At 37.7% G+C, this 14,207-nt stretch overlaps 1 protein-coding gene, 4 non-coding genes and 2 pseudogenes across 5 annotated transcripts; all 7 read right to left on the reverse strand.

Annotated features, from left to right (window-relative positions):
* Window positions 1-956: 956 nt before the first annotated feature.
* Window positions 957-1,117, reverse strand: LOC112416855 (U1 spliceosomal RNA). The gene has a single exon (XR_003007366.1). It is a non-coding gene; the product is annotated as a U1 spliceosomal RNA (small nuclear RNA).
* A 971-nt stretch (window positions 1,118-2,088) lies between these two features.
* On the reverse strand, window positions 2,089-12,895 carry LOC25498259 (uncharacterized). The gene is made up of 2 exons (XM_013593142.3): window positions 12,293-12,895; window positions 2,089-2,805 (listed from the first exon to the last, which is right to left on the reverse strand). The coding sequence occupies exons 1-2, from the start codon at window positions 12,576-12,578 to the stop codon at window positions 2,435-2,437; spliced, it is 657 nt and encodes a 218-aa protein (XP_013448596.1). The 5' UTR covers window positions 12,579-12,895; the 3' UTR covers window positions 2,089-2,434.
* On the reverse strand, window positions 5,277-5,437 carry LOC112416865 (U1 spliceosomal RNA). Its single transcript, XR_003007377.1, has one exon. It is a non-coding gene; the product is annotated as a U1 spliceosomal RNA (small nuclear RNA).
* On the reverse strand, window positions 7,268-7,438 carry LOC112416893 (uncharacterized; annotated as a pseudogene).
* On the reverse strand, window positions 7,453-7,606 carry LOC112416892 (U1 spliceosomal RNA). Its single transcript, XR_003007404.1, has one exon. It is a non-coding gene; the product is annotated as a U1 spliceosomal RNA (small nuclear RNA).
* On the reverse strand, window positions 10,400-10,530 carry LOC120577269 (uncharacterized; annotated as a pseudogene).
* On the reverse strand, window positions 10,599-10,758 carry LOC112416886 (U1 spliceosomal RNA). The gene has a single exon (XR_003007398.2). It is a non-coding gene; the product is annotated as a U1 spliceosomal RNA (small nuclear RNA).
* Window positions 12,896-14,207: the final 1,312 nt, after the last annotated feature.

The following is a 14,207-nucleotide window of genomic DNA, read 5'->3' on the forward strand; positions in this document are numbered from 1 at the left end:
TTGTGTGTGTGTGTAAGCTCGTTTGTTTCAGCTTCTACATCCTTCAAAAGCAATTCTGGTAGCTTCAAAAGTGAAAACTAGCAATTCCAACATGTTTGGTTCAGCTTCTCAAAATCAATTCTCATCTCCAAAAGTAATTATGGTTGAAGCTACAATTCATAGCTTTTGAGTTTACTAGAATCAATTCTCCATTAAATTTATTTTGGGGGCCGGTTGGTTCTACTTAAGTTTGTCTTAACCTCTCTGTCTGTCTATGCTCTTTCCTTCTTCAAAGCTCCGCCGAGTATCATTTCTATCATTAAATCTATTTTTAATACAAAAATTGGGAGGGAATGAGGAGAACAGGAAAACTTCCTGGGTTTCTTGGAGCTCTATTTGTTTACGTAAGGAGTATGGAGGGTTAGGGGTCAGGCAGTTGAGGGAGTTTAATAGTGCCTTATTAGGCAAATGGTGTTGGCGGATGTTGGTGGATAGAGATGGGTTTTGGTATAGGGTGTTGGCGACACGATATGGTGAGGAGGCAGAGAGGTTGGAGGTTGGGGGCCGGAGTGGTTCTTTGTGGTGGAAGGATCTAGTGAAGATTAGGGACGAGTTAGGAGTTGCTGATGAGGGTTGGTTTGCTGAGAGGGTGTCGAAAAGAGTGGGAGATGGTTCTAGTACTTTCTTTTGGTATGATAGGGTGGGTAGGCGATGTTCCTTTGCGCATACGGTTTAGCCATTTGATTTAGCGACTAATAAGATGTGCATGGTGACTGGTATGTGTGCTCTTGGTTGAGAGGTGTGGAGGAGACTGGGGGCATGGAGAACTGATAATCTTGACAGGTGACAGCAGTGGAACCCAGACATTGTTGGGGGTTATACTATAAATGGTGCTTATCACATTCTGAGTGCTCGATCCGATCCTCCACAGCATATTGACTAATATTTTGTTTAAAAAAAAAAATTAAACTAATATGGAGGGGGCCGCGCGAACGCAGGCCCCCACAGCAACAAATTATGATGTAGGCTCCACCACTTGGGTAGACCTTAGAAGAGCACCCCTCCAAAGTGCAATGGAGGTCACTTTTCTAGGCCATAGGCCTTCATGATCACCCATTGACCCCATCCAGGTAAGTATGTTGCAATGAAGACATTCAAGTTATTTTATACACTTCCTTCTCTCAACACCTTTTACTTTGCCCGATGTGGGACTCAACTACTATATGCAATGTATTTCCCACTCCCCTGCTACTCCTACTTCCTCTTTTTTCATAGTTCAAGGCTACCAATTTGAACCATTCACTGCTCGATTTCCTTCCTTCTTCTTACTAGTAATTGAATCCAGAATTACTACTTCCCTTTAATTTTTTATGTTTTGGACATAAGGGTTGCATTTTGGTGGTTTAAGGTCACTATTCAAGAGTGCTTCCAGCTGAAAACTATGAACACTGTTTTTCTTTGAAACATGTACTTTGGTCGGTTTTATGTGTAATAAATACTGTGTATGATCTTTTACCAGAGAGCTAGAGGAAGAGATTGTAAGTTGAACAAGTGGGTTTTTCACATTTTTAAGTTTGTTTGTTGTCTTTACATCAAGAATCAATCATTAAAAAGTTGGATGAAATGCTTTGTTGATCGTTTAAACAAGAGTTTAAAGGTGATGTAATATCAGTGTAAAACTAGGTGTAATATCAATGAGCATGCTAATACTATTGCTGATACTCAATTTCTTTAATTGATCAGGGGTGTTTGATGTAGCAAACTTCTGAAATTACATGGCAAGGGGAAACCATCGGTTTACATTGATTCAAATGAAGAAATATGTTGTGTGGCGATGTGCTTTTTGTGACTTAACCAGGCAGTGTTTCGAGGAATCATAATTAAGTTTAATTTAAGCCGGTGTTGTCAAATGATGACGGTTATGACCAGTAAAAAATGAACAAATCGTTATTGTTCTGCAGTACGATACTTAACACAACATTGACAATAGCAGCTATAGTGATGCTATGGTACTGTTGCATAGCCGAATTTGAACAAATTGCCGCTTTCCGCAATCTACAATCCTCGATTAACAACACCGATTTAGGAATAAATTCGAGTAGAAAGATGTACCATGAAGCATAATTATAAAGATGAAATTCAAACTTTTTTTCCTAATTCATGACATCTATTTGTTCCACCAATAACCCTTGAACTAAAATGTATCCACTCGAACCAAACTAAAAAGAAGTGAAGAAAAACAACTAAGATGGCTAATTGTTAAGAAACAATTTAATAAGAAAATGTTGAACAAACTGAGAGGACTGCAAAATCTGTAAACTTTCACAGGGAGAACCAAAAAAACACCCTTCTTTCATTTGTTAAATAAAGCTGATTTTGCAACAAAACTAGGGGTGGTTCTAGTAAGATCTCTCTCCTCAAAACTTTGTTTTACCAAAGTATCTCAGTCTATTCCTCAACTCTTATGCCTCCCTGCTTGAGCCTGAAGATTTTGGTTGTCTTCCAAGAGTCTGTCATATTCAAGCAGTAAATCTGCAGCTTGTTTTTGGAGGGAAGCAACATGAGCTTCAGCCGTCTCAACTCTCTTGTCTTTCTCTTCGGATTCCATCTTTACCTTTTTCAAACCTTCTGTTAGAGTTGAAAGTTCTTTCTTCAGCTGTTTTATCTCCTTGGAAGCTTTCTCCTCCTTTTCTTTGAGCTCGACATTTTCTTTTTTGAGGTTCTCCACTTCTTCTTTTGAAGCTCCCATGTTACTCCTTAAATTAATAAGCTTTTGGAGGTAATGGTGCATTCGATCAATTAGAAACCCGAGGAATAATGTAAAACCTGCAAGACGAATTTAATTCAGTTAAGACCAAGATAATCTCTAGCTTACTATGTAATCAAATACTTAATGCAATGGAAGTAAGCTGACAAAACCAAGTTAGTAGCAGATTGTTCACAAATTGTTCATTTTTAAAGTACAGCAATACATTTTACATAGTCAGAACGAAAATAATAAAACCATTTACAAATTACAAGACATAATTGTGCAATCATCATCACATGAAACCAAGTCAGCTATGTATTAATCTAAACACTCTTGGTTGCTGAGAGGGTAAAATAGTACTGACACACTTCACATGTAAACATCTCATCCTCATTAAAACACACCTACAAAAACCACTATCTGGTCACTGTGTCACATTTGAAAACAATATCTATAGCAGCTTGTTTCTTCACCACTTTTCTTTATAATTCCTTTCGCCTTCCCTTGTCTTAATTCAGTTCTGGCTGAATACAACACGCTAGCAGACTAACAGTGTTACATCGGCACCAACAAAAAAGACACAGTTGGAAGCCGACGTGAGTAATTTAACCAATGAATAGAATAAGTAACTCTATTACACCGTTAAAAAAACATTATCTTGGCTTGAAAGGGGCCACGCAAGCGCAGGCCCCACTACATGCGAATTAGATAGATACGTGAATTAATTATAAATAGATACAAACATGCTTATTGCTAATAATGATATATGTTTGCCTCCCCATACGAGCTTAAGGCCTTCTTCTCTGTAATAATATATACTTAAAAGTTAAAACACCTATCATAGAATTTCAACACAATAATGTGTATAGTAAATATTCAACAATCTAATGTAGTGATAAACAAAACCACAATAACAAAATCCAAATATTCTATAAGCAACCACCAAACCAAAATACACAAACATAGCTGCCTTAATTGTGGCAAATTTGGGATGCCTTCATTACAGCCTCCTGCGCTTTCATTGTGCAGTAAAATTCATCAATCTAATTTAGTAATAAACAAAACCACTAACAAAATCAAAATATTTTATAAGCAAGCACCAGACCAGATTAACTTATAGAAATTCAGCCCTAATTGCAGTCAGTCCCTAGTCACCTTAAATGCGGAAAATTTGGGATGCATTTGTTGCAGTCCGGCGCTGTCATTGTGTTGGGTGTAATCGTGTGGGTTTAGTCCTACATTGCCTAAAGATATGGCCTTTGTACAGATTGTTAATATTGTTTTCCCATTCTCGATCTCTCTCTAACAAGAAGCATGAGATGTAGTTACCATTAAATGATGTTTCATATAAGTATTCAACCAATGTCAGAATTGGTGTGCTTTTGAAGTTTACATTTTGTATAGTACTTGGAAGGTCGTAGCAGATTTGTTCAGAAATTGTTCATTTTTAATGTTAAGCAATCACATCTTACATAAACAGAAGGAATTTCAAACCATTTACAACAACACATTATGTGTACAATCATCATGACATGAAATCAAGATATGTGTTAATCAAAACACTCTCCACTCTCGATTGTGGAGGGGGTCAAAATAGAGTTCAGGTATGCTCCATTTATGGTCTGGATGCATGACATGTGGCAAAAAAACATTCAACCGCTGAGATTAAAAGAAAAAATAATTCTTTGTTTAATAAAAAAAAAATCAAAGATCACGTGTTGTCACAGGGGAACCTCACTGTTCCCTCTTCTTCCTGTTCATCCCACCCTTTTGTCAAAATCAGATTGAATGGAGCAACTTCATGATTGAACAAAAAATTACAAACCAATAACAAACATTGCAGTTTTGAAAAGCAATAATCCCTTGATCTGGAACAGTAGCAGCGGTGATGAACTAGTTTGTTACGGCGGCGGCGGCGAGACAGAGATTAGAAGAAGGGCAGAGAGGTGATGAGAGGAAGAAGGGTGACACCGTAATTGAAAGAGAGGGGCGGCGAAGGGGTGGAGGTTGGCGCCCTGCTATTAGAAGAAGAGGGAAGAGTAGTTGGTGCATACCACCGCAGAGGAAAGGGGGTGAGCCGTGAGGGAAGAAGCGGTGATCTGTGATTTTTTTTATTAAACAGATTTATTTTTTAACTTTCAATCTCAGCGGTTGATTGTTTTTTGGCCACATGTCATGCATCCAGACCATAAATGGACTAAATGGAGCATTGCCTGAACTCGTCAAAATAGTACTCACACACTTCACATGTAAATATCTTAACATCGTTAAAACAAACCTACAACAACCATTATCTTTGAAAACTATAGCTATAGAAGCTTGTTTCTTCACCACTTTTCTCTATAATTATTAATGCCTTACCCCTACCCTTCGAAAAATTCCTTTCCTCTTGAATATATCATGCTAGTAGATCCTCATTAGAAGTCTGCTAACAATGTGATATTGATACCAACATAAAAGTCACAGTAGGAAGCCAATATAAAAAATTTGACAAATGAATAGAATAAGTAACTCTATTACACAGTCTAAAAAATATTAATCTGGTTTGAAAGGGGCCACGCGAACACAGGCCCCACTATCACAAATTATGACGTAGGTCTCCACCACTTGGGTGAGCCTTAGACAAGCAACCCTCCTAAGTGCAATGGAAGTCACTCGTCTAGGTCATGGGCCTTATTGATCACCCATTGACCCCGTCCAGGTATGTATGTTGCAATGCTGGTATTGAAGGTTATTATATGTATTTTCTTGTGTCAGCGGCTTTCAAATACTAACGATGTGGGACTTAATTACACTTGTATATACCATAACAAACTCTAGCTGCTTTCGACTGGGAACTCAGTCGATAAACATCACCGTATAATGTATAATATCTTTATGGCTGCTTCTAACGTGCATAACCCTTACATATATTGCCCAGTGGACAACTCTTTTTTGACCATTTGATAATAAAATCCCTATCAGATTTATCATAGACCCACCACTCTAGATTTTTCTTACCCACTCCCATTGAGTCCCTTTCCCACTCTTAAAGCATCTTCCCTATGTTCCTCTACTTCTTCACATACACACACAGCTCCGTAGATTGTACAGTTCATATGCTGCCCACAAAAAACAGATTGAAAGATTCAATCGTTAACATTTTCACTTCTTATTGGAGCTACAATTTTCAATGCTAAGAACCACACTTGTATTTTTGCATAAAAGCTAAGAACTTAAAATTGAAAGTTTCTAACAGAGAACCACCACAAAACCTTTCGATTTGGTACAGATGATGATTTAAACCAATATAGGGGAAATTGTTGGTATCAAAAATATCAAGGAGCTTCAATGGGAAACGCCATTAAATTTCCCTGATCATCCACCAGTGTTCACCTTCGTATCAAATCTCTCCTGTGGGTTGTGTGGCGGTGAGTTCTCTTCAACCGCAGGAGGGAAAAGGGAGATTCAATGAAAGTGGGTAAGAAAAATCTAGTATGGTGGGTCTATGATAGATTTGGTAGGATTTTATTATCAAATTGTCAAAAAATGGTTGTGCACCATGCAAGATATGTAAGGGTTGTGCACATTAGGAGCAGCCTATCTTTATTTATTCAAACACTGAACTTTAGCACATATCGTAGAAATCGACTGGATCCTCATTAGAAATCGACTAATGATGTGCCATCATGGTGGAAGCCGATATGAAAAATTAAACAAATGAATAGAATAAATAATTCCAGTACACGAGTTCAGATCTGCTCCATTTAGGGAGTCATCCATTTAGGTACATAGATGCACGACACATGGCAAAATAATATCCAAGGGTTGAGATGAAAACTTAGAAATTAAGGGTTTTCTTTTCTCAATTAAAAAAAACACACTCTGCACCACCTCTCTACAAACAAGATTCGCAAACACCATTCACGATCCCTCTTCCTCTTCACTTCATCTGTATCGCCTCCACCACCTTGCACCGCCCATCGCTGAATCGCGTTTCTTTCTTCTTGTCTACCAAATTTCAAAACCAGAATCACACATTTTTATTCTTCAATGAAGCTAAAATTATTCAAATTAGTATCACAACATATGTATTTCAACAAAAGTCGTGGCAAAACAAACAAAACTGTAACATCCTATAGTCCATATTGCAACCAAGGTCTTTTTTTTTCATCCTAAGCTGAAGATACAATATCATCGGAATTAATGGATATGAAAAATATCGAAAACATGAATAATTTTAGGCAAAAAAACGTGTTGGTTTGTGACGGCGGCGGTAACACGATTTGGGGAGAAGAGAGAAACACAATTTGCAGGACGGCGATGGGCGGCAGCTGCGGTGATGCAGATGAAAAGGAGCAGTGAAGGTAAAGAGGAAGAGGGAATGAGCATTGTGGATGTGTTTCTTTCTTTTCATTTTTTTTTAATTAAAAAAACTTTAATTTTCAAGTTTTAATCTTAGCCCATAGATGTTATTTTGCCACGTGTCATGCATCCATACAACTAAATGGATAGTTCCTAAATGGAGTAGATCTTAACTCCCGTCTAAAAACCATTATACTGGGGCCCGCAAACACAGGCCCCACTACGACAAATTATGACGTAGGTCTCAGCCACTTGGGTGAGCCTTAGACCAGCGACCCTCCTAAGTGCAATGGAGGTCACTCGTCGGTCATAACTAAATGGATAGTTCCTAAATGGAGCAGATCTAAACTCCCGTCTAAAAAACATTATACTGGCTTGGAAGGGGCCCGCAAACACAGGCCCCACTACCACACATTATAACGTAGGTCTCAATCACCCGCCTTAGACCAGCGACCCTCCTAAGTGCAATGGAGGTCACTCGTCTAGGTCATGGGCCTTCTTGATCACCCATCGGCACCGTCAAGGTAAAAGTATGTTGCAATCTGGAATTGAAGGTTATTTTATAATCTTTCTTCTGTCAACAGCTTTCAACTACTTCCGATGTGGGACTCAACTACACCTGAATATACCATATCAAATTCTAGCTGTTTTTGACGGGGAACTCTCCTGGAAAGCATCACTCTAAAATTCTGCCTTAATGTGGTCCATCCCTAGCCACCTTAATTGCGGCAAATTTGGACTGCATTCATTGCAGCCTCCTGTGCTTTCATTGTGCTGGATAAAACTGGGTAGGTTTATTCCTAACATCGCCGGGAGCTATGGCCTTTTTGATGCTTGTAAGAGCATAATAAGATCAAAATCAATGGACAGATTAGCAAATCACGAGGTTCGAAATTACTAAAGAGTGAACGATGATGGTATTGAGTTCCCCTTGTTGAAGTTAGACTCAACTTGATTGAGCTAGGTTTTAGCTCAACAGAGTAAGGTTCCTTCACTTCATTGGCATGTTGGGATACTACTACACCAGAATACACAAACATATATCACAATTCAAAACTGATGGACACATTCACAAATGAAAGTATAGGTTTCACAAATCAGCACACAAAAAGAGTTTAACAAGTTCAAAATCAACGGACAAATTAGCAATTTACATGGTTCAAATGTCTAGAGTGAAGGATGGTGGCACTAGGTTCCCCTCGTTGGAGCTAGATTGAGAATCGATAGAGCTAGTTTTTAGCCCAGCATAGCTGGTTACATTCACCTCAATAGCCTGTTGGGTTCATTGCAAACTTGCAACGATGGGTTCGCTCATATATTCTTATTCGTGACTTGAATTGGTTTGGAGCTATGGGGTTGGACTCTGTTAGAATATATAGGATTCTGATGCATTAAAGCATCTCAGGTTTAGTTAGTTTCTCTTGTTTTAAGTCTTGCATTGCAAGCTAATGACAGCTGTCATATTGTGTGCAGCTGTCATATTATCTCTTAGCCTATATATTCTTGTACCTCCTTGTAACTCATTCAACAATATCATAATAACAATTCTGTAACAAAGTTAGTTAGAGATTCATTCTCTCTCTTCTCTTTCTTTGAATTTTTCAAGCTTTTCTCACATTCATCAATGGTGAACTCAGTTTCTAACAGACTCGATACAACATTATTCACCTCCTTTGCGGATAGGAAAAGGTTGCGACGTTGTGGAGTCCAGTGCTACCACTATGAGGTTAATGTTTTGTGAACTACACAACCTCATCATTCAGGTATTGCATTTTGGGTTATTTTATAAACAAGCCATTGTCATGATCCATGATATCATACAGATAAATATGTAATTGTAATGTAATAAAGGTGTTTTTAGTGAGAATCATGAAGAAACCAGACACCAAAGCTGGCAGATTTACAATTATGAGCTTTAACTGCTTTACAAAAATGAACCCGCTTGGGTTGGCCTGGTGGTATTGGCTTGGACCTGGGAGTGTGCTCCTCCTCAAGGTCTTAGGTTCAATTCTCCCCGGTTCCAATTTAGGTGGGCTACTTTAGCTTCTTAAAAAAAAAAAAAAAAAAACTGCTTTACAAAAATAACGCATATACAATGCCAAACGGCACCAAATAAGACATCGAGTAATAAATTCAGATAAATAAGGGAAACGAACTATCCTGTTTGCAGATTAGTGATTGGAAAAAGGAACTTTTAATGACCATTTCCAAGAGCAACTTAATAATGACCGGTACGTTAAAGTTTCTAATTAGATTTAAAAGATTATATAGTTTTCTGAAACAACTTCAATAATAACAGAGCAAAAACAACTTATACATACATGTTTTCACAGCATGATGATAAAAAAGAAGTTAGATTCAACAAGACGGAGCAAGGTTTTAGCTCATCAGAGTAGGGTTCATTCACCTCATTGACATGTTGGGGTACTACACCAGAATCCACAAACATAGATCAAAATTCAAAATTTATGGACAAATTCTCAAATCACAATATAGGTTCACAACTAAGCACGCACAAAAGAGTGTAACAAGTTCAAAATCGGTGGATAAATTGGCAAATCACAAGGCTCAAAATGTATGGAGTGAAGGATGATGGCACTAGGTTCCCATCATTGGAGCTAGATTCAGCTTGATAGAGCTAGGTTTAGCCCATCAGAGTCAGGTCCATTCACCCGAATGGACTGTTGGGCTCCTAGATGACTTGCAATGATGGGTTTGCTCATCTATTCTTTGCGGATTGAGACTCAATACAACGTCATTCACCTTCTTTGCGGATAGGCTTACATTAGGATGTTGTAGAATCTAGTGCTACCAATGTGAGGTTAATGTTTTGTGTATTATGCAACCTCATCATTCAGGTATTGCCTTTAGGACTTTTTATTGTCCAAAATGTTAGGCCTGTTTGAGGAATATAACAATAAGAGTCGTTCCTCATGACCTACCTGACTTCTAAGAAGCCGTCGTTCCTCGTGACCCACCTGATTTCTAAGAAGCCGAGATACATTGTACGATATAATACTACACAGACACAAAATTTAAAAATCAAGTATTTAACAAGATCCTCGTAGGAGGTCTGGCAACAATGTGCCATCGGTACCAACCAAAAAGGAACGGTAGGAAGCCAATATGGAAAATTAAATAAATGAATAAAATATGTAACTCCTTTTCACAGTTTAAAAAACATGCCCGTAAGTGTAGCTCAGTTGGTAGCTACCAAGGACAATATTTGCAGGGGTCGTGGTTCGAAAACTGGATTCCCCGCTTCTCCACTAGGTTACTAGACCAAAAAATATAAAAAAAATCAATAAAAAAACATTATTTTGGTTTGAAGGGGCCGCACGAATGCCGGCCCCACTACCACAAATTATGACGTAGGCACCACCACTTGGGTGGGCCTTAGACATAAAAAAAACATTATTTTGGGCCGCACGAATGCCGGCCCCACTACCACAAATTATGACGTAGGCGCCACCACTTGGGCGGGCCTTAGACATAAAAAAAATACAAAAAAACATTATTTTGACTTGAAGGGGCCGCACGAATGCCGGCCCCACTACCACAAATTATGACGTAGGCACCACCACTTGGGTGGGCCTTAGACCAGCAACCCTCCTAAGTGCAATGGAGGTTACTCGTCTAGGTCATGGACCTTTTTGATCATCCATTGACCCCGTCTATGTAAGCTTGTTGAGACGTTGGAATTGAAGGTTATTTTATGCTCTCTCTTCTGTCGACAGCTTTCAACATCGTACGATGTGGGACTAAACAACACTTATATACCATATCAAAGTCTAGCTGTTTTCGACGGGGATATCTGCTGCTAAACATCACTCTATAATTCCGCCTTAATTGTGGTTCATCCCTGGCCACCTTAATCGCGTGGTGGGTTTAGTCCTAACATCGCCGAAAGTTGTGGCCTTTTTAATGCTTGTAAGAGAGTCAAAATCAATGGACAGATTGGCAAATCACAAGGTTCTAAATTACTAAAGAGTGAAAGATGGTGGTACTAGGTTCCCTTTGTTGAAGTTATATTCTTGATAGAGCTAGGCTTTATCTCATCAGAGTAAGGTTCATTCACCTCAATGCCAAGTTGGGATACTACACCAGAATACAGAAACATATATCACAGCGGTATTATTGATGGACAAATTCGTAAGTATAGGTTTCATAATTCAGCACATAAAACGAGCTTAACAAGTTCAATGTCGGTGGACAAATTGGCAATGTACAGGGATAAAAATTTCTAGAATGAAGGATGGAGGCACTAGGTCCCCCCCCCCCCCCCATTGGAGTTAGATTCAGATCGATATCTAGGTTTTAGCCCATCAGAGTTGTTTTCATTCACCTCATTGGCCTGTTGGTTTCATTGCAAACTTCCAATGGTGGGTCTGCACATATATTCTTGATCTGACTTCAATTATTTTGGGAGCTATGAGGTTAATGTTTTGCGCACTATGCAGCCTCGTCGTTCAGGTATTGCATTTTGGGTTATTTTATAAACACGGCCATTGTCATGAGCCATTATAATTTCAAACAGATAAATATGTAATTGTGATGTCATAAAGGTGTTTTTAATCAGAATCATAAAAAAACCAAACACCAAAGCTGGCAGATTTGCAATTATGAGCTATAACTGCTATACGAAAATAACACATATACAATGCCAGTCCGCGCTAAACACGATATCAAGTAATAAACTCAGATAAATAAAGGAAATGACGTATGCTGTAAGTGGATTAGTGAGTCGAAAAACGAACTTCTAATATGTCCATTTCCAAAAGCAACTTAATAACGACCGGTACATTAGAGTTTCTAATTAAACTAAAAGATTATATAGTTTTCTAAAACAACTTATACACAAAGGTAAAAAAAAACACATACCAGCCACACATTAATTCTTCTTTCTAACCCTTGAAAATTAACCTAACTTGACAACATAAGAGCATTAAAACTAACCTAACTTAACAAATTGAAAATTAACCTAACTTAACAGCATAAGAGCATCAAAACTAACCTAACTTAACAACTTGAAATTTAACCTAACTTAACAACATTAGAGCATCAAAACTAACCAGCAAAAAAAAATCGCACTTTTTAGTTCCTGTAAAATTAACCTAACTTAACAAATTGAAAATTAACCTAACTTAACAAAACAAAACTGAAATAAATCTTAAGCATTCAAACAATCAAATAACAAAGATAAAAGGAACATGAACATACCAAGTAGATAAGCCTCAAGCAAGTGAGTTCTCCAAAGAACTTGATCCATAGGTGACATAGTACCAAGCTTAGCACCTTTGTTCTGGATCTTAACAAGACTCATAAGACTAGAAAGAAGAATCACAAACATTGTACCAGCAATAGTTTTTACAGTAGCTGGTGCCTTCCCCATCTTGAGCTGATCCAAACTCTTCATAACAAGATCCCTTAATGGACCTATCTTTACCATCATAAGAAAAGCCATAACACCTTCAGCAATAATCACCAAAAACAATAACTGAATCATCTTTTTCTTCTTTCCTGAACTGAAATTGTAAAAAAAAGGTTGCTTTTTTCAAATGGGGTTTTGTTAATTTGTTAGTTTTACACTTACAAAGGACCCTTTAGGATTTTTAGTGAAACTGGGGCAAGTAGAGAATGACCCAGATGAATTATAGAACGAAAAAATGAAATCTAGGTTGAAAGTTTGAGTCTTTACAATGTATTACATGCATTAGCTTGAAGGGTATAACGTTGATTAATGGGCATGGATCGGTAAAGTACAGAGAGAGAGAGAGAGAGAGAGAGAGAGAGAGAGTTTTGGAAAGAAAAAGCTTTAAACCCTTTTGAGCGAGGGACTTTATGCTGAAAGTGAAAATTAATAGAAAATCTTAAGTTTCGTTCTAATAGTGGTTTAATTAGTAAATAGGCGATTAACCTACTTAAATTATAAGTTTCGTCAATTATCACACAAAACTTCAATTGCCTCTTGAAATTGTACAACGTTGATCAATTTATCTCTATCAAATTCTTCTATTGGTCAACGCGACGTTTTGCAAATACCACGTGAAGTTTTGCATTTATGTGCAAAATGCTCCCGAATTTGATTTTTTTTTTCGTCATTGACTCAAAAGATATTAAAGAAAAACAATTAATCGTTAATTTTAATACTTTAAACTCTACAATATTACAATCCAATATTACAATTAACATTTAGATCCTTTATTACAATCCAATATTTTAGATAACAAAAATTAAAACATATATTAGTGGGCTTAACATGTTTAGATGGTTTTGAGTGCCTTAACATGTTTAGAAATGATTAGCCAAGTTTTTGGATCAAAATTGGGCATAGGGAAGTTAAAAATGGAATTTTTGAGTGAAAAATGTCAAAACTCCCGAGAGCCATCATTTTTAACTCGCCACGGCGAGTAGCTTGTTCGCCATAGCGAGTACCCTTTTTCCTGAACTCGCCATAACGAGTAGAGTGGCTCGCCTTGCGAGTTACTCAGTGGCAGTCAGCATTGTTTAGGGTTCTTGCGATCTTTTTCGCACGTAACGTTCTGAGTTGGTCTTTGGGGTAAGAATGAAAGTTGTTTATAATTATATTGTTGTTCCGTGAGTCTAAATTAATATGAATGTTGTTGTTGGATAATTTGAGATACATATATTATGTGAATATTGTATGATATAGAAATATAGTTGTTCATATCATTCAAGTTGTTGTTATTGATGTTGTTATGTTGCAAGTTGTTATTGTTGTTGTCAATGATGTTGTTGGTTGATAAACATCGCCAAGTTGCAAGTTTGTTGTATTAAGTTGTTGAAGTCGTCTAAGTTGTCAAAGCGGTCTAAGTTGTTTAAGTTGTTGGTTGTTGAGTCCATGCATACTCATTAAAGTTGAGGGCTTGATGCCCTGTGAGCCTATTCGCTCTATAAGTTGAGGACTTTATGCCCTGTGAGCCTATTTGCTCTATAAGTTGGGGGCTTGATGCCTTGTGAGTATATTTATGCTCTATATGTTGGGGGGCTTGATGCCCTGGTTGGTACCACATGCATGATTAAGTTGTTGTAGTTGCATTGTCGAGATGATGTTGTTGTAGTTGCATTGTCGAGTTGATGTCGTTGTTGTTAAGTTGTCGAAATATCAATGAGT

This window comes from Medicago truncatula, chromosome 7 (genome assembly GCF_003473485.1).
Source record: "Medicago truncatula cultivar Jemalong A17 chromosome 7, MtrunA17r5.0-ANR, whole genome shotgun sequence".
Classification (NCBI taxonomy): Eukaryota; Viridiplantae; Streptophyta; class Magnoliopsida; order Fabales; family Fabaceae; genus Medicago; species Medicago truncatula.

Coding starts and splice junctions, on each gene's coding strand:
- LOC25498259 (XM_013593142.3), bottom strand. CDS start 12,578: ATGATTCAGTTATTGTTTTTGGTGATTATTGCTGAAGGTGTTATGGCT. Junction 2,806..12,292: donor GCTTGAGGCTTATCTACTTG/GTATGTTCATGT, acceptor TTCGTCTTGCAG/GTTTTACATTATTCCTCGGG.